This window comes from Esox lucius, chromosome 5 (assembly GCF_011004845.1).
Source record: "Esox lucius isolate fEsoLuc1 chromosome 5, fEsoLuc1.pri, whole genome shotgun sequence".
Classification (NCBI taxonomy): Eukaryota; Metazoa; Chordata; class Actinopteri; order Esociformes; family Esocidae; genus Esox; species Esox lucius.
The window spans coordinates 704,454-730,841 of record NC_047573.1 but is presented as its reverse complement, the minus strand read 5'-3'; the positions used below and the strand labels follow the sequence as shown (position 1 = coordinate 730,841).

The 26,388-nt window shown below is 39.7% G+C and overlaps 1 protein-coding gene across 2 annotated transcripts in view; it reads left to right on the top strand.

The window, feature by feature from the left end:
• disc1 (DISC1 scaffold protein) overlaps nucleotides 1-24,649 on the top strand; it is a 64,820-nt gene extending 40,171 nt beyond the window's left edge. The window contains exons 10-14 of one of the 2 annotated variants that reach the window (XR_004575765.1): nucleotides 5,195-5,255; nucleotides 8,758-9,019; nucleotides 16,248-16,286; nucleotides 17,106-17,150; nucleotides 18,484-18,518. Coding sequence is in view for 1 of the 2 variants with exons in the window: in XM_029119755.2 (XP_028975588.2) it covers nucleotides 5,195-5,255; nucleotides 8,758-9,019; nucleotides 17,106-17,150; nucleotides 18,484-18,616; nucleotides 23,835-24,004 (671 nt within the window). In the remaining variant the exon portion in view is untranslated. Of the gene's footprint in view, nucleotides 1-5,194; nucleotides 5,256-8,757; nucleotides 9,020-16,247; nucleotides 16,287-17,105; nucleotides 17,151-18,483; nucleotides 18,617-23,834 lie in introns of those variants that run through there. The other variant, XM_029119755.2, reaches the window with a different exon arrangement.
• Nucleotides 24,650-26,388: the final 1,739 nt, after the last annotated feature.

The following is a 26,388-nucleotide window of genomic DNA, read 5'->3' as shown; positions in this document are numbered from 1 at the left end:
CTTGAAGGACTGCATCCATGCGGTTTGGCAAGGATTCATACAATTTGTTGATGAAGTCATCAGGAATAGCAAAGAAAGCAGTCTTGCATGCCTCCCAGAGTTCATCAATAATGGCCTCAGACAAAGGTTCTGCATCCGTCCTGTTGCTTCTTGATCTTAGTGCTGCTTTTTGATCACTCCCTTCTCTTAGAGAGACTGGAAACCCATATTGGGCTACGTGGACATGTTCTAGCCTGGTTTAAATCTTATTTATCTGAAAGATATCAGTTCGTTAGTGTGGATGGCATATCCTCTGACAAGTCAAAGGTATGCTTTGGAGTTCCTCAAGGCTCGGTTCTGGGCCCATTATTGTTCTCACTATATATGCTCCCTTTGGGCGATGTAATCCAAAATCACAATATTAACTTTCACTGTTATGCTGATGACACAGTTATAGATTTCAATGAAGCAAATGCTCCTTTTAGGACCCAAAAAACAAAGAGCGTTGTTAGCAAATCTCACTGTGAACCTCGACGGCTGCATGGTCGTATCCCAAAAAACTGTAAAAAACCTTGGCGTTACCCTTGAACCTGACCTCTCCTTTGAAGTCTCAAGAGTTGCTTATTTTCATCTTCGAAACATCAAAAACTGATGCAGAAAAATGAATCCATCCTTTTGTTACTTCTAGATTAGATTACTGCAATGCTCTTCTCTCTGGTTATCCAGACAAATTAATAAATAAACTTCAATTAGTGCTGCACACGGCTGCTAGAATCCTAACTAGAACAAAAAGATTTGAACACATTACTCCTGTCCTGGCGTCCTTACACTTGCTGCCTGTTAGGGTTAGGGCTGATTTTAAGGTTTTACTCTTAACCTATAAATCAATACATGGATTTGCTCCTACTTACCTTGCTGAAATGATCCAGCCATACATACCTACACGTAACCTTAGATCGCAAGATGCAGGCCTTTTAATTTTACCTAGAATTTCTAAACAAACAGCTGGCGGCAGGGCCTTTTCTCATAGAGCTCCACTCCTGTGGAATGATCTGCCAATTAAGGTTAGAAATGCAAACTCAGTGCAAACTTTCAAGTGTCTACTAAAAACTAATCTCTACAGCACGGTTTATAATTAGGTGTAGCCTGGCCCGGGGGCGTGAAGGTGACCAGTAGGCTTGATACTGTCCATCCTTGCTGTCTTGCCAGGTGGGCTCTCGTCGCCACTGGGATGCCCTCCCTCCAATGCCTTTCGGGGGAAGAGTCACTGGCTTGTTGTTGACTCTCTGTTGCGCACTTGTGCAATTGGGCTGTACGCTGCTAGCAATACTCGGCCCTCATTCAGGGGGGTTGCGGTTGGTAGGTGTCCATTTGGTTGATGCCTGGCAATGTGGTTGGATTGATTTCCTTCCTGTTGGGCCCTGTCCGGGGCCTCCCCCGGGTAGGGCCACAGTGTCACCGGACCCCCCCGTCTCAGTTCCAAGGTGTTACGCTGCTATATTATTGTGCTGGGGGATATGAGGGATGTACTACTAACTTTTCTCAGTCTCCTCCAGTTTAACATTTTAGGAGGAGATGAGGTCCTGGTCCACACCTGCGGATTACCTGGTTTGGGAGGCCCGTTGCTGTCCCTGTCCTTGTCCACCTGGTCATACTTCTGACCTAGTCTAAAATCAAATATACTCTGGATTTAGCCCAGAGAAATGTATTTATTATTCCAATTGGACTCTTAATATCTCACCCGGCACAGCCAGAAGAGGACTGGTCACCCCTCTGAGCCTGGGTCCTCTCTAGGTTTCTTCCTAAAATTCAACCTTCTTAGGGAGTTTTTCCTAGCCACTGAAATTCAACACTACTGTTGTTTGCTCCTTGGGGTTTAAGGCCGGGTGTCTCTGTAAAGCACTTTGTGACAACTGCTGTTGTAAAAAGGGCTTTATAAATAAATTTGATTGATTGATTGATCAATATTCTTTGGTTTCATCCTTCCCCACATATGCTCAATGATGTTCATGTCTGGTGACTGGGCTGGCCAATCTTGGAGCATCTTGATCTTCTTCGCCTTGAGGAACTTTGATGTGGAGATGGAAGTATGCGATGGAGCACCATCCTGCTGCAGAATTTGGCCTCTTTTATGGTTGGGAATATAAGAAGTAGCTAAGATTTCTTGGTATTTTAGACTATTGATGTTGCCTTCCACCCTGCAGATCTCTCGCACACCCCCATACTGGATGTAACCCCAGACCATGATTTTTCCGCCACCGAACTTCACTGTTTTCTGGGTGAATCTCGGATCCATACGGGCTCCAGTAGGTCTCCTGCAATATTTGCGGCGACTGTGGTGTAATTCAACAGAAGATTCATCTGAAAAATCCACCTTCTTCCACTTTTCCAGCATCCAAATGCCACACGCTTTTTCAATTGTCTTTTGTTTAGTGCTGGCTTCTGGGCACTGATTCAACCATGGAGGCCATTTCGAGACAGAATCCGACAAACTGTTCTGGTTGACACAGGGACTTCAGGTGACCAGGTCTCGTGGAGCACTGCTGCAGTGGAAAAGGGGCTGGCCTTGGATTTTTGAGCCAACAAACGGTCCTCTCGAGCAGTTGTCTTGCGGGGTCTGCCTGACCTGGGCTTGTCAAAAACGTCTCCCGTGTCTTCAAATGTTATTTTTATCCTCTGTACTTGACGCTGAGACACATTGAAGGTGTCTGCCACATCAGCAGTGGATCTGATCTTCAGCCTCTTGATAATCAAAACTTTGGTCTCAGGGTGAATTTTAGGCATGTTTGCAGAGGTCTAGTTGCAGTTGATGTGAAGGTCTAGTGTACTGGGGTTGTTTTTATACACACCTGAGACCTAATTGATCCATTATTAGTCACATGTGGAGCTCATATGACAAGGCGACAACACTTATGTCTTTGCAAAAATCGACTCGATGGGCTTTACCAAGCTGTGAATATTAGAATACTTTTTGACAGTTTCGTTTTGCACTGAAACATTATTACCAAAGCTGTTGGGATTAGAATGATCCATTTCTTGTAAAAACATCTTGATTAGAAATATATTTCAGCGGCACTTAAGGGCAATTTGTACACAAGCGACAAGAGTTTTGTCAGGGACTGTAAAAATACCGGTTAATAATACATTTTAGAGGCTTAACAGGTATATACTATATTAATAATGGTTAATAATACATTTTAGAGGCTTAACAGGTATATACTATATTAATACTGGTTAATAATACATTTAAGAGGCTTAACAGGTATATACTATATTAATAATGGTTAATAATACATTTTAGAGGCTTAACAGGTATATACTATATTAATAATGGTTAATAATACATTTTAGAGGCTTAACAGGTATATACTATATTAATAATGGTTAATAATTCATTATAGAGACTTAATGTGTATTAGCATTGCCTCAGGTGCTTTTCTACATTTGGTTACCAACATTATATTAAAACAATTAGGGAAATATTTTTAGCAGAAAAGCATTAGTTTCATTTATTTTTACTATTTCATCTTTCCACTGAGAAATAGTAGAGACACACATGTTGCATGAACAGCTATTTTACTATGGGTTAGAGCACAGTTCAAACAATCACAAAGTTTTATTTGAAAAACCTGTTGTATAAATCAATATAAACAATATATTATAATTTTATTTTATTCCATTCCATGATAGGAAGAACACCGGTCTGTTCTTATGTTGGCGCCCAACCTGCCTGAAGGTGCCGCTGAAGTGCGATGAGACAAGGAAAGACCTGCTGACAATGGCACCCCCGCTCATGATAATGATTGGATAATATGCACCATCTAAACACACATCAGCCAGCAGCACTTTCAAAACCTGAACCTTGCCTACTGAAGAGAACTTAGACCGCTGCACTGTCTGGGAGACCCTTGATTCAGACAGTTTATGAGAGCAGAACTTCATATCAGTGTGTTTCTACGGGTGTCTATCTTTGTATGGACTGAATGTGTGTGTCACCCTGGGATTAGCCAGAATCTTGTTCTGGCTAACAGTGATGATGGATGCCATACCATAATTAGGGTTTAATTCCCATGGAGACTCTTCACTCCCCGAGCTGTGTCACCATGGTGACTAAACGCAGAAATGAAAGATAGAACGATTTAAAATCTGACTAGCAGGTCTCAGCAGGAGTCCGAGTAAACTGACGTTGTGACTGCCAGATATAGGCCTGGATGAATGTGATGCTGTGAGTTGCTCTAGTTCCTTATCAGCATGTCAGCATTATTATGTCTTTTATACTTCGACTGATCCTGATCTCTATCTCTCTGTATCTGATCTAGGTCTTTGCAACCATTTGGTTTCTGATGGGTTCTTCCAGCTTTGTATTAGGCTCTGTATTTCAACATCTGATTGACTGTTCCAGCATCTTCTACTTTTCTATTGTTCCAGCTCATCAACAATGTCACCTCTGTAGTGATACATGATGGCTGGGTGATAGAGGAGGAGTCTGGAGGAGAGGGAAAGAGTCCAGCTGGGTGAGGGAGGTGTCTGGAGGAGAGGGAAAGAGTCCAGCTGGGTGAGGGAGGAGTCTGGAAGAGACAGAAGGAGAAGATAATACTGAAGATACATTAGGAGACACTATAAGCCTGGCACTGAATTCAGAAGACATACAAGACACTTGCTGCAACACTTAACAGATGAGCTGGGCTATTGAGATAGCTGGGCTATTGTCTAACTAGCATAACCAGGTCATCAGCACATCAAAAAGGAATATACTGAACTTTTTCTGAGTAGATCAGCCAAGCTCAAATGTAACACGTGCAAGTCTTTGTCTCCATCTCTCTATTCGTTATTGTCTGTCTGAATATACTGGCTACATCACAGTTCTGACTGTCTGAAATGTGAATCATAGTCTCTTGGATAATCATTTCTTTTAATAGGGGGTACAGTACTCTGCATTTGGACATCTTATCATTAGTTGCTAGGAAACAGCACATGAATCTGAACAAAGGTTTGGTGACTGTTATAAAGTTTCAATAATCCTTTGTCTTTCCTGGAACTGAATTATTTGAAAACTGTTTTATTGAAAAAAGCTTTTCTATGAATTGTCTGTGATGTGTTGTTGTCTTCACCATTCACCATAGTAGAATGCACTGGCTGTCTTTCTGAATAAGAATGTCTTCTAAATTACTAACATGGAAATATACATTTCTGTGGTCCCTCTCATCTACAACAGAAAGGAATTTGAAAGAGAACGCCGTAAAGTACATTGAGCTCCTGGAAGAAAGGCTGGACAGGTGAGAAATTTATTTCAATTGAATTACATTTATTTCACATCAGCTTTATTGGAAAATGAAAGTACACACATGGCATATTATTATCCAGGTACAGTGTCGTAACTATGTGCACATTTTAGCTATAATAAGCAAGGGCAAATAAACAAAATAAGCAGGGCAAATAAATAAACATAATAAGCAGGGCAAATAAATAAACAGCTACATGTTGTTTGGAATGCTGTCTGAGATTCACTGGGGGTCTATGTGAAATCTGTGTGTTCTCTGTTTAGGACAAGGTAGCATTACAATTTACTTTTTAATTTGATTTGAGTGTGTCAAATTATTTTGCTCTGTGGGGTCTTTTTATTTTTGTGACCAGAGCCCCAAGACCAGGTGGCTTAGTTATTATTCTGCTCTGGATGCAATATGTCTGCTTTTGTGTTACAGTCTGAGGACACTCGTTAATAATTCTGCAAACCGTCTTATTTGGGAGTTTGTTACATATTGTCAATTGTTGGCTGGTAAGTTGACCCCAGAACTCACACCCATGATGGACAATGGCTTCCATAACTAATCAGAGTATTTTATTCCTTTTTGGTGGTGTAAAAGGCCTTTCTTGCCTTGTCTCTCGGGTCATTCACAGCCTGGTTAAACACACCTATTGTGTTGACATTTAAGCCAAAGTGTAATTCTTTGCCACAGCACACCTTCAGAGGTCTAGTGGAGTCAACGGGTCAAGGCTGTTTTGGCGGCAACAGGGGACCTGCACAACATTAGGCAGGTGGTCATAGTGTTATGTAATGTTATGGCTGATCAGTGTACATACTGTATGTATAGGGTGGAAGAAAGTAGGCTCTTAAAGATATAGCCTCATACAATTCAGGGTTCTACGTAGATGAAGCTGTCCCTAAACCCAGTTTATAATGCTCTTCTGGAATACCTCTCCTTTATGTGTTCAGTGGAAACCACAGAGGATACATTGCACTGTACTCTAATATAAACAGCTATTGATTGGTGAGTCTCTGAGATTCTTGAGACTTTGTTTGCCAGAGACCCACTCTTGATTAAAAAGCGATTATTCTCTTTCCTGTATTTCCCCCCCTCTTCTCTCTCATCTCCCGCTAATTATTTCCGCTAATCCTTTTTATTCCTGTCTGGGCAGTATTTTCCCTCTTTCTCTTGGTCCTCTTTCACCCTCTTTGTCATTCACCTCATCCTGTCGTTCACATTTTCAATTATTATCCCTTCTTTTCTTTCTGTTGCTCTCACTTACCTCGTTTTGCTTTATTTTCTTCTTCTATGACTTCATTTTTATCTTTAAATCTCTCCAGGACTCTTGTCTCATGATAACCTCATGTACTTTTTTCTCTGCTTGTCTGCTGCTGTTATTTCCAGGAGTCATTGAAGGTCCTGTTCTCCCTGTGACAAACACGAGTGTGACGTTGTCTGAATGAGAGTCAGAGAAGTGCTGAATAGATTAATGTTCCAGCAGAACCAGACACACTGTCCTCTATGTCTGACTCTGTTCCCTGAGCTGGTGACACTGAAATGAAGCAGAAAGGAAGTCAAGTAGAACCTCATCCCCTAATGTAGTAATGGACTTCTGAGTGGTGGTCATCACCAGGGAGGGAGAGGTATTGGGTGGGAGAGAAGGTAGAGTGGTGGTCATCACCAGGGAGGGAGAGGTATTGGGTGGGAGAGGAGGTAGAGTGGTGGTCATCACCAGGGAGGGAGAGGTATTGGGTGGGAGAGGAGGTAGAGTGGTGGTCATCACCAGGGAGGAGGAGATGGAGGTATTGGGTGGGAGAGGAGGTAGAGTGGTGGTCATCACCAGGGAGGAGGAGATGGAGGTATTGGGTGGGAGAGGAGGTAGAGTGGTGGTCATCACCAGGGAGGAGGAGATGGAGGTATTGGGTGGGAGAGGAGGTAGAGTGGTGGTCATCACCAGGGAGGAGGAGGTATTGGGTGGGTGAGGAGGTAGAGTGGTGGTTATCACCTGGGAGGGAGAGGTATTGGGTGGGAGAGGAGGTAGAGTGGTGGCCATCACCTGGGAGGGGGAGATGGAGGTATTGGGTGGGAGAGGAGGTAGAGTGGTGATCATCACCAGGGAGGAGGAGATGGAGGTATTGGGTGGGAGAGGAGGTAGAGTGGTGGTCATCACCAGGGAGGGAGAGGTATTGGGTGGGAGAGGAGGTAGAGTGGTGGTCATCACCAGGGAGGAGGAGATGGCGGTATTGGGTGGGAGAGGAGGTAGAGTGGTGGTCATCACCTGGGAGGAGGAGGTATTGGGTGGGAGAGGAGGTAGAGTGGTGATCATCACCTGGGAGGAGGAGGTATTGGGTGGGAGAGGAGGTAGAGTGGTGGTCATCACCAGGGAGGAGGAGGTATTGGGTGGGAGAGGAGGTAGAGCGGTGTGGTTGAGTGTACATTTTGATATGATTATATATAGACTTTGTCTTTACGAAAAATGCCATGTCCAACATTATTCATACCCCTTGAAAGTGTTGCACATTTTTGAGATAATGCAAGTTTCTATACCATTTAAAATGGTCTTATAATTTCCATCATGAGAGAGCATTCCAATCACCTATAAATTGAGAACAGCTGAACAGCAGTAGTTCTCTAGTAAATTATTAGTCAACTGCAAGTCATGCCTAAAAACAAAAATAATTCTGTCATTCATTTGTATCTCCGACACAATGTCTCACCATGTTTTGTCATTTGTGTTTGTCATTTCCAGTCAGAAGAAACCTATTGGTCAAATAAAAATTCACTATAGCTCAAAATCTGGCATGGGTATGAATACTTTTGGGCTTAACTGTACTACAAAAGCAACCCAAGATTTATTTTAAGGCAAAGTAGTGGAATATTCTGCAATGGCCAAGTCAATCCCCTGATCTCAATGCGATTGAGCATGCATTTCACTGGCTGAAGACAAAACTTAAGGCAGAAAGACCCCAAAAAATAACAAAAAACTGACACATTTGTAGTCAAGGCCTGGCAAATCATCACAAAGGAGGAAACCCAGCATTTGGTGATGTCCATGCATTCCAGACTTTAAGGAATCATTGCCTGCAAAGAATTCTTGACAGTTTTAAAAATTAACATTTTATTTATTATTGTGTTCATTTGTCCAAAATACATTTGCGCCCCTGAAATAAGGGGACTGTGTATGAAAATTTTTGAATTCCTAAACGTTTCATTCAATATTTTTGTTCAACCCATTGAATTAAAGCTGTAAATCTGCTCTTGAATTGCAGTTGTTTCATTTCAGTTGTTTCATTTCAAATCCATTGTGGTAGCGTTCAAAGCCCAAATTATGAAAATGTTGTCAGTATACACATTGCTTCGGACCTAACTGTATGTGATCCGACTCAGATTTAATATAAACTGATTTATGAAGATGTGTATATTGTCTGAAAATATGTGGTCTCCAAATAGTGTTAAAATATGTTTGTTTTAAAAATGTCAATGTTTAATGTAGTTGTTGTATGTTTTTGTCTGTTTCATCACAACGTTCTAGCTGTGGTTGTCCTCTCCTGGAGCATGTTTGGGAAGCTGATCTAGAGGCCTGTCATCTCCTCCTGCGAGGCTTTGAGCTTTGTACCTCTTCTGGTAGTGGGCTAGATCCTGAGGAATCCCCTTCCCTGGCAGGCCCAGTGGTACAGCCCTGTGACCACCCAGCTACCAAAGCAGAAGCAGAGCTGCAGGAATGTGCTATGTTGACAGCTCTAGGGGGTCACTGGTGCCCTGAGGCCAACCTACAGAACTCAGAGTTTACCAAGGTAAACAACGCAACAATGGGAACCAAGGTACCATTACATGGTTTGTTTGGCTGAGAGCAAAAGTCACTTGGAGTTACACGGCTAGTCCCACATCCTGCTGAGACAGGCATGTGTAGCAACACCTAACAGTCTTAATCTGTAGGAACACCTAACTAACAGTCTTAATCTGTAGCAACACCTAACAGTCTTAATCTGTAGGAACACCTAACTAACAGTCTTAATCTGAAGGAACACCTAACTAACAGTCTTAATCTGAAGGAAAACCTAACTAACATTCCTTATCTGTAGGAACACCTAACAGTCTTAATCTGTAGGAACACCTAACAATCTTTATCTGTAGGAACACCTAACTAACAGTCTTAATCTGAAGGAAAACCTAACTAACATTCCTTATCTGTAGGAACACCTAACAGTCTTAATCTGTAGAATTATTTGACTAACAGTCTTAATCTGTAGGAACACCTAACTAACATTCCTTATCTGTAGGAACACCTAACTAACATTCCTTATCTGTAGGAACACCTAACAGTCTTAATCTGTATGAACACCTAACTAAGAGTCTTAATCTGTAGAAACACCTAACTAACAGTCTTAATCTGTAGGAACACCTAACAGTCTTAATCTGTAGGATTATTTGACTAACAGTCTTAATCTGTAGGAACACCTAACTAACATTCCTTATCTGTAGGAACACCTAACAGTCTTAATCTGTATGAACACCTAACTAACAGTCTTAATCTGTAGGAACATTTGACTAACAGTCTTAATCTGTAGAAACACCTAACTAACAGTCTTAATCTGTAGGAACACCTAACAGGACTAACAGGAACACCTTTTTTCTATCAAACATTCCAGATAGGTTATTTGGCAGAGGGTGGCATCTAATTGAAGAGTTTATAGAGTTTGAAGAACCAAGTTTTCTAACTCTCCAGAGATGGCATTACATTATTCAAATAGTAACGGTGGTCATTTGTATCTCCAGCACAATGTCTTACCGTGTTCTGTCACTTGTTTATGTCATTTCCAGCCAGAAGAAACCTATTGGTCAAATAAAAATTCACTATAGCTAAACATTTGCCATGGGTATGAATACGTTTGGGCTTAACTGTATGAGTATGTGAGTGTGTATATATGAACGTGAGTGTGTATATGTGTATGTGAGTGTTTATATGTGTCTGTGAGTTTGAATATGTGTATGTGAGTGTTTATATGTGTCTGTGAGTTTGAATATGTGTTTATGAGTGTGGATATGTATATAGCACCTCACAAAAGTGAGTACACCCCTCACATTTTTGCAAATATTTGATTTAATCTTTTCATGTGACAACACTGAAGAAATTACACTTTCCTACAATGGAAAGTAGTGAGTGTACAGCTTGTATAACAGTGTAAATTTGCTGTCCCCTCAAAATAACTCAACACACAGCCATTAATGTCTAAACCGCTGGCAACAAAAGTTAGTAAACCCCTAAGTGAAAATGTGAGTGTGTATATGTGTATGTGACTGTATATATCCATATATGTGTGTGAGTGTGCATGTGTGTATGTGAGTGTGTATGTGTGTATGTGACTGTATATATCCATATATGTGTGTGAGTGTGCATGTGTGTATGTGAGTGTGTATGTGTGTATGTGACTGTATATATCCATATATGTGTGTGAGTGTGCATGTGTGTATGTGAGTGTGTATGTGTGTATGTGACTGTATATATCCATATATGTGTGTGAGTGTGCATGTGTGTATGTGAGTGTGTATGTGTGTATGTGACTGTATATATCCATATATGTGTGTGAGTGTGCATGTGTGTATGTGACTGTATATATCCATATATGTGTGTGAGTGTGCATGTGTGTATGTGAGTGTGTATGTGTGTATGTGAGTGTATATATCCATATATGTGTGTGAGTGTGCATGTGTGTATGTGAGTGTGTATGTGTGTATGTGAGTGTTTATATCCATATATGTGTGTGAGTGTGCATGTGTGTATGTGAGTGTGTATGTGACTGTATATATCCATATATGTGTGTGAGTGTGAGTGTGTATATCCATATATGTGTGTGAGTGTGTATGTGTGTATGTGAGTGTGTATGTGTGTATGTGACTGTATATATCCATATATGTGTGTGAGTGTGAGTGTGTATATCCATATATGTGTGTGAGTGTGTATGTGTGTATGTGAGTGTGTATGTGTGTATGTGACTGTATATATCCATATATGTGTGTGAGTGTGCATGTGTGTATGTGAGTGTGTATGTGTGTGTTTATACAGCCCCAGGACTACACCCAGGGCAGCCCCCCACCCCCAGCGAGAGAGCCTGACAACACTGGTTGACATGGGCAACCAGCCAACATTATAAAGTATAACGAGTTTGACTGCTGCCAAGCTAGGTTTCTTCGTTCGTAGGAATATCTTGGGCTTTAGAGACAGCCTTTGAGACAGCATTTATTTACTAATGGCTGAAAGGAAATGTTTTGTTTCTGCTGGCAACACCTGGTCACACCTACACCCTTCCACACACCATTAGTACTTTAAATTCGTTTTTAATTTCACCAAAAAACAAACATGAAGTAGGTAGAAGAAAAACATGAGGGGATGACAGAAAAATCAACAACATAATAACAAAATGTCAAGGTAAGGGCCCTTATTGAAGGAAAACACAACAACAGAAAGGCATGCATGTTCAAAACAATATAAAACAAATATGAACAATGAAGTTCATCACATGTAGACTCCATACATAGGTTTAATAGATGACTGATGTTATTCTTCATCATAGGTAGTATTCATATATCCTGTATGATGTTGGTCTTCATCATAGGTAGTATTCATATATCCTGTATGATGTTGGTCTTCATCATAGGTAGTATTCATATATCCTGTATGATGTTGGTCTTCATCATAGGTGGTCTTCATATATTCTGTATGATGTTATTTTTCATCATAGGTGGTCTTCATATATTCTGTATGATGTTGGTCTTCATCATAGGTGGTCTTCATATATTCTGTATGATGTTGGTCTTCATCATAGGTGGTATTCATATATCCTGTATGATGTTGGTCTTCATCATAGGTGGTCTTCATATATTCTGTATGATGTTGGTCTTCATCATAGGTAGTATTCATATATCCTGTATGATGTTGGTCTTCATCATAGGTGGTCTTCATATATTCTGTATGATGTTATTTTTCATCATAGGTGGTCTTCATATATTCTGTATGATGTTGGTCTTCATCATAGGTGGTCTTCATATATTCTGTATGATGTTGGTCTTCATCATAGGTGGTATTCATATATCCTGTATGATGTTGGTCTTCATCATAGGTGGTCTTCATATATTCTGTATGATGTTGGTCTTCATCATAGGTGGTCTTCATATATTCTGTATGATGTTGGTCTTCATCATAGGTGGTCTTCATATATTCTGTATGTTGTTAGTCTTCATCATAGATAATCTTCATATATCCTGTATGATGTTATTCTTCATCATAGGTGGTCTTCATATATTCTGTAAGATGTTGGTCTTCATCATAGATAATCTTCATATATCCTGTATGATGTTATTCTTCATCATAGGTGGTCTTCATATATTCTGTAAGATGTTGGTCTTCATCATAGATAATCTTCATATATCCTGTATGATGTTATTCTTCATCATAGGTGGTCTTCATATATTCTGTAAGATGTTGGTCTTCATCATAGGTGGTCTTCATATATTCTTTATGATGTTATTCTTCATCATAGGTAGTATTCATATATTCTGTATGATGTTATTCTTCATCATAGGTAGTATTCATATATTCTGTATGATGTTGGTCTTCATCATAGGTGGTCTTCATATATTCTGTATGATGTTAGTCTTCATCATATATAATCTTCATATATTCTGTAAGATGTTATTCTTCATCATAGGTGGTCTTCATATATTCTGTATGATGTTGGTCTTCATCATAGGTGGTCTTCATATATTCTGTATGATGTTAGTCTTCATCATAGATAATCTTCATATATTCTGTAAGATGTTATTTTTCATCATAGGTGGTCTTCATATATTCTGTATGATGTTGGTCTTCATAATAGGTGGTCTTCATATATTCTGTATGATGTTGGTCTTCATCATAGGTGGTCTTCATATATTCTGTATGATGTTAGTCTTCATCATAGATAATCTTCATATATTCTGTAAGATGTTATTTTTCATCATAGGTGGTCTTCATATATTCTGTATGATGTTGGTCTTCATCATAGGTGGTCTTCATATATTCTGTATAATGTTAGTCTTCATCATAGATAATCTTCATATAGTCTGTAAGATGTTATTTTTCATCATAGGTGGTCTTCATATATTCTGTATGATGTTGGTCTTCATCATAGGTGGTCTTCATATATTCTGTATGATGTTAGTCTTCATCATAGATAATCTTCATATATTCTGTAAGATGTTATTTTTCATCATAGGTGGTCTTCATATATTCTGTATGATGTTGGTCTTCATCATAGGTGGTCTTCATATATTCTGTAAGATGTTATTTTTCATCATAGGTGGTCTTCATATATTCTGTATGATGTTGGTCTTCATCATAGATAATCTTCATATATTCTGTATGATGTTGGTCTTCATCATAGATAATCTTCATATATTCTGTATGATGTTGGTCTTCATCATATATAATCTTCATATATTCTGTATGATGTTAGTCTTCATCATAGATAATCTTCATATATTCTGTATGATGTTGGTCTTCATCATAGGTGGTCTTCATATATTCTGTATGATGTTGGTCTTCATCATAGGTGGTCTTCATATATTCTGTATGATGTTAGTCTTCATCATAGATAATCTTCATATATTCTGTATGATGTTAGTCTTCATCATAGATAATCTTCATATATTCTGTATGATGTTGGTCTTCATCATAGATAATCTTCATATATTCTGTATGATGTTAGTCTTCATCATAGATAATCTTCATATATTCTGTATGATGTTGGTCTTCATCATAGATAATCTTCATATATTCTGTATGATGTTAGTCTTCATCATAGATAATCTTCATATATTCTGTATGATGTTGGTCTTCATCATAGATAATCTTCATATATTCTGTATGATGTTGGTCTTCATCATAGATAATCTTCATATATTCTGTATGATGTTGGTCTTCATCATAGATAATCTTCATATATTCTGTATGATGTTGGTCTTCATCATAGATAATCTTCATATATTCTGTATGATGTTGGTCTTCATCATAGATAATCTTCATATATTCTGTATGATGTTGGTCTTCATCATAGATAATCTTCATATATTCTGTATGATGTTAGTCTTCATCATAGATAATCTTCATATATTCTGTATGATGTTGGTCTTCATCATAGATAATCTTCATATATTCTGTATGATGTTGGTCTTCATCATAGATAATCTTCATATATTCTGTATGATGTTGGTCTTCATCATAGATAATCTTCATATATTCTGTATGATGTTAGTCTTCATCATAGATAATCTTCATATATTCTGTATGATGTTGGTCTTCATCATAGATAATCTTCATATATTCTGTATGATGTTGGTCTTCATCATAGATAATCTTCATATATTCTGTATGATGTTGGTCTTCATCATAGATAATCTTCATATATTCTGTATGATGTTATTCTTCATCATAGGTGGTCTTCATATATTCTGTATGATGTTATTCTTCATCATAGGTGGTCTTCATATATTCTGTATGATGTTGGTCTTCATCATAGATAATCTTCATATATTCTGTATGATGTTGGTCTTCATCATAGATAATCTTCATATATTCTGTATGATGTTGGTCTTCATCATAGATAATCTTCATATATTCTGTATGATGTTAGTCTTCATCATAGATAATCTTCATATATTCTGTATGATATTCCCCCATTCTGTACTCAGACGGGTCTGACAGCCTCCACTCAGTCTGAATAAACCCTATTTAGGCTGGTTGTTTCTGAGAATGATGGAGTGACATTTGAAGGGTGTAGTCTCAATATGTCTGTTCAAATCTTTCTTCCTGACCTTTTCTGCTCTTACAAGATGGCTGTAACTCTTTAACGTCTTCACTTTTTTCTATACATAACCCTGTGGCATGCTTCCTATGTCAGTAGCCAGAGCACTAAGTTGTTTCCTCTGTTTCTAGCTAGAGAACCAACCTGTTCCCTGTCTCAACCTAGAGTACTAACCTCATTCCTCTGTCTCCAAATAGAGCACTAACCTGCTTCCTCTGGCTGTAGCTAGAGCACTAATCCGTTCCCTCTGTCTCTAGCTAGAGCACTAGCCTGTTCCCTCTGTCTCTAACTAGAGCACTGACCTGTTCCCCCTGTCTCTCATGAGGGCACTAACATGTTCCCTCTGTCTCTAACGAGAGCACTGACCTGTTCCCCCTGTCTCTAGCTAGAGCACTGACCTGTTCCCCCTGTCTCTAGCTAGAGCACTGACCTGTTCCCCCTGTCTCTCACTATAGCACTGACCTGTTCCCTCTGTCTCTAACTAGAGCACTGATCTGTTCCCTCTGGCTGTAGCTAGAGCACTAATCCGTTCCCTCTGTCTCTAGCTAGAGCACTAGCCTGTTCCCTCTGTCTCTAACTAGAGCACTAGCTTGTTCCCTCTGTCTCTCACTAGGGCACTAACATGTTCCCTCTGTCTCTAACTAGAGCACTGACCTGTTCCCTCTGTCTCTCACTAGAGCACTAACCTGTTCCCCCTGTCTCTATCTAGAGCACTAACCTGTTCCCTCTGTCTCTCACTAGAGCACTAACCTGTTCCCCCTGTCTCTCACTATAGCACTGACCTGTTCCCTCTGTCTCTAACTAGAGCTCTGATCTGTTCCCTCTGTCTCTAGCTAGAGCACTAACATGTTCCCTCTGTCTCTCAATAGAGCACTAACCTGTTCCCTGTCGCTCAATAGAGTACTTGCATGTCCCCTCTGTCTCTAGGTAGAGCACTAACATGTTCCCTCTGTCTCTCAATAGAGCACTAACCTATTCCCTCTGTCTCTCAATAGAGCACCAACCTGTTCCCTGTCACTCAATAGAGTACTTACATGTTCCCTCTGTCTCTAGCTAGAGCACTAACCTGTTCCCTTTGTCTCTCACTAGAGCACTAACCTGATATTCTTTTTACTTAATAATGGTCTGCATGAATCTCTCATTTTCTCTGTCTGTATCTCTGCTGTTTCCTCTCTTCCTGAAGCCTGAGCTTTCCTCCTAGCCTCTCCTGTGGATGATGAAGGTGAGACAGAGCCGTCCCTCTCATCCTTCTCTTCTCTCATCCCTCTCTTCTCTATCTGTCATTTGTCTCTTCTTCAATCCTCTCATTCTCCTCTCTTATCACTTTTCTGTTCTTCCGCTGCTCTATACCACCTGCCTTCTAATGCTGAAAACAGTTTTTCAAATAAACAGTAGTAGTCTTCTACTAACCATGAGTACTATTTTAGTTACCATGACTCTGTTTCCTTGTTTCCTGTTACTGTTTCTTAGTAACCTGTATGTAGTCATAGTTACCATGACCCTGTCTCCTAGTAACTAGTTTGCAGTCCTAGTTACCCTGCAATAGTAAAACAATGCACCGAAGGTCGTTTCTATGATTTTATTAAAATATTAATTAGAAATGTGTAAAAAAAATATATGATTATAAAATAATTGCCTTCTGTAATAAAACAGAGCAAGGACATGCAATATTACAGGTATATGCCACAACATTCAGCTGAGACTACGTGTGTCTGTTTGCGTGCGTGTGTGTGTGTCTCTGTGTGTGTGTGTGTGTGTGTGTGTGTGTGTGTCTCTGTGTGTGTGCATGTGTGTGTCTCTGTGTGTGTGCATGTGTGTGTCTGTGAGCCATTAATTAAATGTTCCTTCTGTTGATGAATAATTGGCCTAGTCACATAATGAAAATAATGATGCGAACCCCACACGCGCGCGCACGCACACACACAAACATTTGTACATACGTACACACAAACATACGTACAGATTGACACAAAGAGACAGTTACATTTTTAATTAATGAGTTTTCTTTGACTGCCTTAACAAAAATACTATTTTCTTTCAGAAATTGGGGGAGTTTCTATTCGGCATGGAGGATGTCCACTCCGAGGTAGGCTAATGCTAACTCATATACCCTACAATTGGCTAATGCTGTCTCATTTACCCTTCAGTAAGCTAATGATAACTTAGTTACCCTACAATGCTTCTGTTACGTTAATGCATGCCTATACATCAACTTTCACTGTCTCTGTCTTAACTTCTCTATCCTATCTGTCCTGACCTGACTTTCAGGGATAGTTGGTCCAAAATTCATATTCTTCTCAAAGTTCACTTACCATGAGATATTCCAGAAGTCACATAGCGTCTTTTTTTTCAAACAATCTTTTATTCAGCCCTGTCCCAGTCTGTCATTTTTTTTTATTAGCATCGTCCAAATTTATGAATGGAAACAGTACAACTCGGGATAAGGGGACTGTCACCGAAATATCCCTTTAATATACTGTCTGTCCTGACCTGTCTAAACCTCTCTATCCTATCTGTCCTGACCTCTCTGACCTCTCTATGCTTTCTGTCCTGACCTCTCTGACCTCTCTATCCTATCTGTCCTGACTTGTCTTAACCTCTCTGTCCTATCTGTCCTCACCTGTCTGACCTCTCTGACCAGTTTCAGTGACTGGCTCTGATTGGCCCTGCTCCAATTATTATCATACTGTTAGCCATGTTACGATTATCTAACTTGCTTCTAAACTACACTACACTATTCTCTATTGTACTATGCTCTATTGTACTATGCTCTATTGTACTATGTTGTATTCACAGGTATTGATACAGTGTTAAGGTTGCTCATTGTCATAGGTATTCAGTAGAGTTAAGGTTTTTAGTAGTGTTGTTTACACGATCATGCAATGGCAGAGTTACCCCAAAGGAACAAAACCTAACGCCAAGACACTGTATGTGTATTGTTGGGCACTGTTTCTCTAATAAATGGTTTCATGTCTGAATTGGCATTTTACCAGGAACAAATATCATGTCAAGGGAACACTTAAATCACACATCAGGTCTCGATGAACATGAACATGAAAATATATAAAAAATCTAAATCTTTACTGTACATTGTGTAATTTGTTGAGAACACTGTATCAATACAACGATGCCTTTGTCATTCAGAAACAGCCTACACACTCTGGCCACATTAGGCTGGGCACCTTAACGTACTATTCTCTATTATACTGTACTGATCTATACTGTACTATGCTGTACAAAACTGTAATCTACTCTCTCATCTGACTTTACTCCTTCAGGACTCAGTGGAGCTGAAAGAACATTGTGATCTGATTAGTGACTAATCTTCATTCCTTCTTTCAACCTCTCTCTTATTTCTCCTTACTCTCCACGCTCCCATTCCCCCACTTGCTCTATCCCTCTCTTTTTCTGTCTCTCAGGAGGAGTTCAGTAGTGAAACAACAGACCTGGCGTTTGGGCTGACTAACCAATGTGAGATGATCAGTGATAGGCTGGTGACCCTGGAAGTTGACCTTCAGACAGCCATTCAGAGCAGAGACCACTCTCTCACTCATATCCTTTACCTGTTGCTACACACTGGAGAGGCAGGTACATGACACAAACACCAGAAGTACAATGATGTCAGCTTTAATTTCAGCAAATTTCATCCCTTTTGGATGAATCACTGAAAAATGACAGTGTAGTACATTGTTACTCTATTTTAGGGTTTCAGAAGTATGTGGACAGATTAACAGTAGTCATATAATACTTGGTTGCATGTTCTTTACATTCTTCGAATGTCTCTTACTTACTGACTGACTGACTGACTACCCCTTGTTACATTGCGTAGTGGTTAGAGAAGCGGACTTGTGAACTATATGTCCCAAGTTTGTATCTCCTCGCAGGAGAAGCGAAGTACGCATTCTGAATTATTCTGTATTGACGAAAACTTTGGTGGCTAAAACCGAAATCTGAAACTGTATACAGTTATATTGCGACTGTTTCTGGCATGGAATAGTTAATCTTCAGTCTCGTTAGCAATTTCTCAATTCCTATGATTATTCCTAGTAAGTTAGTAGATACTAAGCCTATTACTGGCTAATAAGCTGTTAAAATGGTTAATGGCAAAAGCAATACAGTTCATAGACACTATTTGTGGTGGAGGTAAACTTAATAAGAAACGTTAGACAATCCTCAGTGGAGTCTAGTGACTGATGAAACGTATAAAACTGTGTTGTAGTGGTTAAAGACAGTGCCTCTTGTGTGGAAGACCTACGTTTAAATCTATTGAGAGCAACCACATTTATTAATAATTTCTGCTAGATTCCACAATTCTCTTGTCTTTTCACTTGATGAAAAAGTTAGTTATCGTCGCCTTTATTGATATTTATTTTATAAATGTCATTCACAAATTAAAGAAAAAAGTATGTTGTTCTTATGCCATAAAATACCTCCAGCTGGGAGGAGACCTCGGGGTAGGCCCAGGACTAGGTGGAGAGATTATATTTTCGACACTGGCCTGGGAACGCCTCGGGATCCCCCAGTCAGAGCTGGAAAAAGTGGCTCGGGAAAGGGAAGTTTGGGGTCCCCTGCTGGAGCTGCTGTCCCCGTGACCCAATACCGGATAAGCGGATGAAGATGAGATGATGAGATGCCATAAAATTTAATAGCTTTGGCAGACTCGCTAGCATTTGCTCAATTCTTATGACTATTCCAGTAAGTTAGTAGACACCGGTAAAGCTTATTACTGGCTAATATATTGTTAAAACGGCCAGTGGCAAACCCCATACACAGAAGCTATTTGTGGTGGAGATAAACTTAGTAAGAAACGTTACTTAGTTTAACTGTATCATGTCATTCACAAATGGCCAATTAACTATTAAAATGGCCATAGGCAAAAGAGGATTTGTTCAGGATAGAGACAGGACGCTATACTGACACCCTGCAAGTGTATAGCTCCATAGTGTAGTGGTTAACGACACGGCCTTTCGCGTGGGAGACCCGGCTTCGAATCTCGAGGTTGTAACAATTTCTATTGCGGGCTGGCTGTACTAGGCTTGCCTGGTTTCTTGTTTGTATGTTTTAGGTTGTGCTGTTTTTGAGGCTAACTTGTGTTTTGCAGCTTGGTGAAATGTTCTGCAAATCTTAGTGTCTGACACATCCATGCCGCCCTCCTAGAGTCTTGACCTGATCTGTCTGACAGTTCTTTGTTGTTGGTTTTTTCATTATGATGAGCATTTTTGTCATCCACAGTAAAAGTATTTCTTGGTCTAGCAGGTAATTTGCCATTGCTAGGGCTAACCAGTGCTTTCTTCATAAAGTACCTAACATTTTATTTTGGAGCTCCAAATATTTTGTCTCTGCCTCTGATTGATATATGCAGATTTGCTTAATTGTGGCTTGATTTACTTGCACTGACACTTCTTTGTTCCTAACATGTGGTGAGACACAAGCAATACACTCCAAATGCAAATGCAAAGCCTAGATAAATACTCCATATTGACTGTACTCTTGTGTATGCACTAATGCAAACAAACACACCTGCCAAATAAGGGACAGCTGTGAAGCCAACTAATTATAAAAATACTTTGGCACCCTGAAATAGGGGACGATATACAGAATGTGTTAAAATGTCTAAATATTTAATCCAAGGGTGAAAGCTTACAGTCTGTACTTGAAAACCATAGACATTTTATCATTCCAAATTCAAAATCAAGAAAAGTACTTGTATATATATATATATTACAAATACTTTTATATATATTTAAAATTACTTTATTTTAACTTGTTTTTGAAAGAGAAGCACATTATCTGTCCATTTAAATTACACCATCAAATTGATCAGAAATACTGTGAAGACATGTTTACTGTTGTAAATTATTGTTGTAGCTGGAAATGGCTTTTCAATGGAATATCTACATAGGCGTATATCTACATAGGCGTACATTATCAGAAACCATCACTTCTGTGTTCTAAGTGTACCCAAATATATAGATTGATGATAGAGATGATAGAGATTTGATGGAGAGATCCAGATAGATAGAAACAATGGGAGAAGCGGGAAACAGGCTCAAATGATGTCCTGATAAAGATGCAATTCCCTCTCCACTTCAGCTCCACAAGACTCATTCACATCATCAAATCAATCAAGTCATTCTGAATTTAACCTTATTCACATTTGCTGCTCTATTCTTGGCCTCCTCTCGTCTTCAGCACTAAGCGGCAGACCTCAAACCCCTGCCAGCCAGTTACATTATTCATGAAGCTGTCATCAGAGAGGGATTGTTTAACTTGCTTAGAGACTGAAGGTCTGTCCCAAATGGTACCCTTGTGGTCAGAACTGGTGCACTATGTGGTGCAATAAGGGGATAGGGTGCAATTTGGAAAACAAATGTAATTAAGGGTGTGGGTGTCCAGCTAAAGTGGTGAATCAAAGAGATCCTTCACAGCAGATGTGGCCTGGTGAACCCCCCTACGGGCGCCTCGTTCTGCCCAGATTGTCCTCATTCATTATTTAACAATCTTAAAGAGCTTCATTAATAATGAAGAGATCAGAGACACATCCAAGTGCTGGACCCCGCGGGAGCAATTGTCTGATGGCCTCGATGGTCTGTGTAGTATGTTTAGTATATAGTCTGATGACCATGATGGTCTGTATAGATTGTTTAGTAATTAGTCTGATGGCCATGGTGGTCTGTATAGATTGTTGAGTAAATTGTCTGATGGCCATAATGGTCTTTTTAGTATGTTTAGTAAATAGTCTGATGACCATGATGGTCTGTATAGATTGTTTAGTAAATAGTCTGATGGTCATGATGTTATGTTTTGATTGTTTAGTAAATAGTGTCATTACAATGATGGTCTGTATATATTGTTAAGAAATAGTCTGATGGCCATGATGGCCTGCATAATACGTTTAGTAAATAGTCTGATGGCCATGATGGTCTGTGCAATATGTTTAGTAAACAGTCTGATGGCCATGATGGTCTGTATAGTATGTTTTGTAAATAGCCTGAAGAACATGATGGTCTGTATAGATTGTTTAGTAATTAGTCTGATGGCCATGGTGGTCTGTATAGATTGTTGAGTAAATTGTCTTATGGCCATAATGGTATTTTTAGTATGTTTAGTAAATAGTCTGATGACCATGATGGTCTGTATAGATTGTTTAGTAAATAGTCTAATGGTCATGATGTTATGTTTTGATTGTTTAGTAAATAGTGTCATTACAATGATGGTCTGTATATGTTGTTAAGAAATAGTCTGATGGCCATGATGGCCTGCATAATATGTTTAGTAAATAGTCTGATGGCCATGATGGTCTGTGCAATATGTTTAGTAAACAGTCTGATGGCCATGATGGTCTGTATAGTATGTTTTGTAAATAGCCTGAAGAACATGATGGTCTGTATAGATTGCTTAGTAATTCGTCTGATGGCCATGATGGTCTGTATAGATTGTTGAGTAAATTGTCTGATGGCCATGATGGTCTTTGTAGTATGTTTAGTAAATAGTCTGATGACCATGATGGCCTGTATAGGTTGTTTAGTAAATAGTCTGATGGTCATGATGTTATGTTTTGATTGTTTAGTAAATAGTGTCATTACAATGATGGTCTGTATATATTGTTAAGAAATAGTCTGATGGCCATGATGGTCTGTGCAATATGTTTAGTAAACAGTCTGATGGCCATGATGGTCTGTATAGTATGTTTTGTAAATAGCCTGAAGAACATGATGGTCTGTATAGTAAGTTTAGAAAATAGTCTGATGGCCATGATGTTCTGTAAATTAGGTGCTAAGGAACATGGCTGAATGAAAGTGCCAAATGTACTGGTGTTCTGTAGGTTTAAAAAATGCAGGAAGGGTAATTTATCTGTCTCTCCCCCTGTCCATCAGTCTCTCTATTCCTCTTGTATATCCATGAGTGGGAATGGAGAGCAGAGGTTTTCATTAACATCTTTTATCAATAGTGTTTTGGCCTTCTGGTCTCTATGGTAACCGCATCCCAGACAACAAGCTCTGAGGAAAGCAAAGTGGGGCTTTTTTAGTGAGCAGCGGAACCCCTCTGTCACACCTATACTGAATATTTATGTTATGAACATTGTAAAATGCAAGGCTTTAAGCAAGTCTGTCTGTCTGTCAGTCAATCCCAGATTTGTTTGGGTGGATATAATATCAGTGGTTTCCTCTGCCTACTCTGTCACATCAAAGAAGGACTAACAGAGTCTTAATTTGGGAGGTTTAATGTGAGAATAGTCATGATAGGCTTCGGGCAGAGAATGGCCCCTGACAAGAACAGAGAACAGGATTGTTTGGCTGGAAGCGTGACCATTTCCTGCTCTCAATTCGCCCACCACCAGACAAAGAAAAACACAACAACTGCTTATTTTCCAGTCAGCGTCTTTATTAAAAAGGAAGGTGAAAAACCTGTGGAAACCTGTAATAAGCTTAGTATTAAGCATAATGCATATAGTCATGGGCAGTACAACATAACACCCTCTGCCCTGAATCTACTCAGCATGGTTGTGAGGATTTTTGCCCTAACCTACAAGGAAAAAAGCTATTTCCAGCTTTGTGGTTACATTTAGACAAAACGTTACAATTTGTGTTATGATTTGGTTTAGTGGTTGATGTTAGATTTAGGGTAAAGTGGATTAGGGTAGAATTAGGTTCAGGGCTTAGGAAAAATATTTATTGGAATGTTTTGTGGGTCCCCACACACAAGTTTGTTTGTGTCTGAGAGGGATTGTGTCTGCCATATCAGTTCTGTTCCATAACTCTAAATTCACAGTCTCTAGAGCGAGAAGTACAGGAGGTGAAGGCCACTCTCCACACAATGTTGATACAGCTGAACAACATGGAAGAAGAGGAAGAAGTGGAAGACGTGAACAACATAATGAACATTGAGGAAGAGGAAGATGAGGAAGAGCAATACTTCAGTGATAGCTGGGAGATTTGACACTATGTGTCTAGGGTTCTTTGACCACTCCTTCCTAAAGTGCCTCTCTCTGCTGACTCGCCTCTAACATTTGAAAGGTGGAGTAGTGGGGATGTAGTTGCTTCCATATCCTTTTACTGTAGCTCCAAACATTGCCTGAAAAATCTCTTGTATTGCTGGAATTCTAGAGACATATAAACACATTTGACTATTCCTGCGTTTTTCAAAAAGCACATGGGAAGACTTGTTAATTCTCAGTATGTTTACATTAGAAGTTATGTCAGATTTGGACAATTTGGAAGATTTTTGTTTCATACTGGTGACAGTTTGATATTATTTTTGTCATCCCTAAATATTTGTACTGCTTACGTTGGTGTAAACAAGTTGAATCAGAAGGGGGCCTTGGGCAGCTAACCACAGAAACTATATGTCTATGTCTTTACAGTCTATGTCCTCAAGAGATTCTCTGATTCCTTGCAATGCTTTCTATATTACACTCTGAAACAGCTTTTATAGGGTTAATGCTGAACATTCCACTTTAATGATGTTGAACATTCCATATTAATGATCCTGAGAATGCCATGATAATGTTGATATACAGTATCTCACAAAAGTGAGAACACCCCTCACCTTTCTGTAAATATTGAAAAGTGTCATTTCTGAAAAAATGACACTTTGCTACAGTGTAAAGTAGTGAGTGTACAGCTTGTATCACAGTGTAAATTTGCTGTCCCCTCAAAATAACAACACACAACCATTAATGTCTAAACCGCTGGGAACAAAAGTAAGTACACCCCAAAGTGAAAATTTCCATTTTGGGCCCAAAGTGTCAATATTTTGTGTGGCCACCAATATTTTCCAGCACTGCCTTAACCCTCTTGGGCATGGAGTTCACCTGAGCTTCACAGGTTGCCACTGGAGCCCTCTTCCACTCCTCCATGACGACATCATGGAGCTGGTGTATGTTAAAGAGCTTGCGCTCCTCCACCTTCCGTTTGAGGATGCCCAACACAAGCTCAATAGTGTTTAGGTCTGGAGACATGCTTGGCCAGTCCATCACCTTTAATCTCAGCTTCTTTAGCAAGGCAGTTGTCGTCTTGGAGTTGTGTTTGGGGTCGTTATCATGTTGGAATACTGCCCTGCGGCCCAGGGAGGGATCATGCTCTGCTTCAGTATGTCACAGTACATGTTGGCATTCACGGTTCCCTCAATGAACTGTAGCTCCCCAGTGCCAGCAGCACTCATGCAGCCCCAGACCATGACACTCCCACCACCATGCTTGACTGTAGGCAAGACACAATTGTCTTTGTACTCCTCACCTGGTTGCCCCCACACTTACTTGACACCATCTGAACCAAATAGGTTTATCTTGGTCTCATCAGACCACAGGAAATGGTTCCATGCCCTTAGTCTGCTTTTCTTCAGCAAATGGTTTGCAGGCTTTCTTGTGCATCATCTTTAGAAGAGGCTTCCTTCTGGGACGACGGCCATGTCAACCGTATGGTCTGAGCACTGACAGGCTGACACCCCACCCCTTCAACCTCTGCAGCAATGCTGGCAGCACTCATACGTCTTTTTCCCAAAGACAACCTCTGCATATGACGCTGAGCACGTGCACTCAACTTCTTTGGTCGACCATGGCGAGGCCTGTTCTGAGTGGAACCTGTCCTGTTAAACCGCTGTATGGTCTTGGCCACCATGCTGTAGCTCAGTTTCAGGGTCTTGGCAATCTTCTTATAGCCTAGGCCATCTTTATGTACAGCAATAATACTTTTTTTCAGATCCTCAGAGAGTTCTTTGCCATGAGGTGCCATGTTGAACATCCAGTGACCAGTATGAGGGAGTGTGAGAGCGATGACACCAAATTTTACACACCTGCTCCCCATTCACACCTGAGACTTTTTAACACTAACGAGTCACATGACAACAGGGAGGGAAAATTGCTAAATGGGCCCAATTTGGACATTTTTAAAACTGTGAGGGGGGACAAACATTTTTTGTGAGATACTGTATGTCCGACTAGCCGTCCCAGCAAGACCTCAGCTCAGCTCTGTCCCACAGACACAGCGTTTCTGTATTTTAGGTTGTATTCCAGTATATCTAATGTGCGTGCTATTTGTGACATACAAGGTTGTGTATGATTTTTAACGAATGGATTTATGACAGCAGATTTTTATTCCAGGATGTACAACCTCATTTCCCAAAAATTGGATCGCTGTGGACAATGTAAAGAAAACAGAATGCAATGATTTGCAAATGATTTAAACCCTATATTTAATAGAAAAAAGACAACATATCAAATGTTGAAACTGAGAAATATTATTGTTTCTTGAAAAATATATGCCCATTATAAATTTTATGCCAGCAACACATTTCAACAAAGCTGGTACAGGGGCTACATAAGC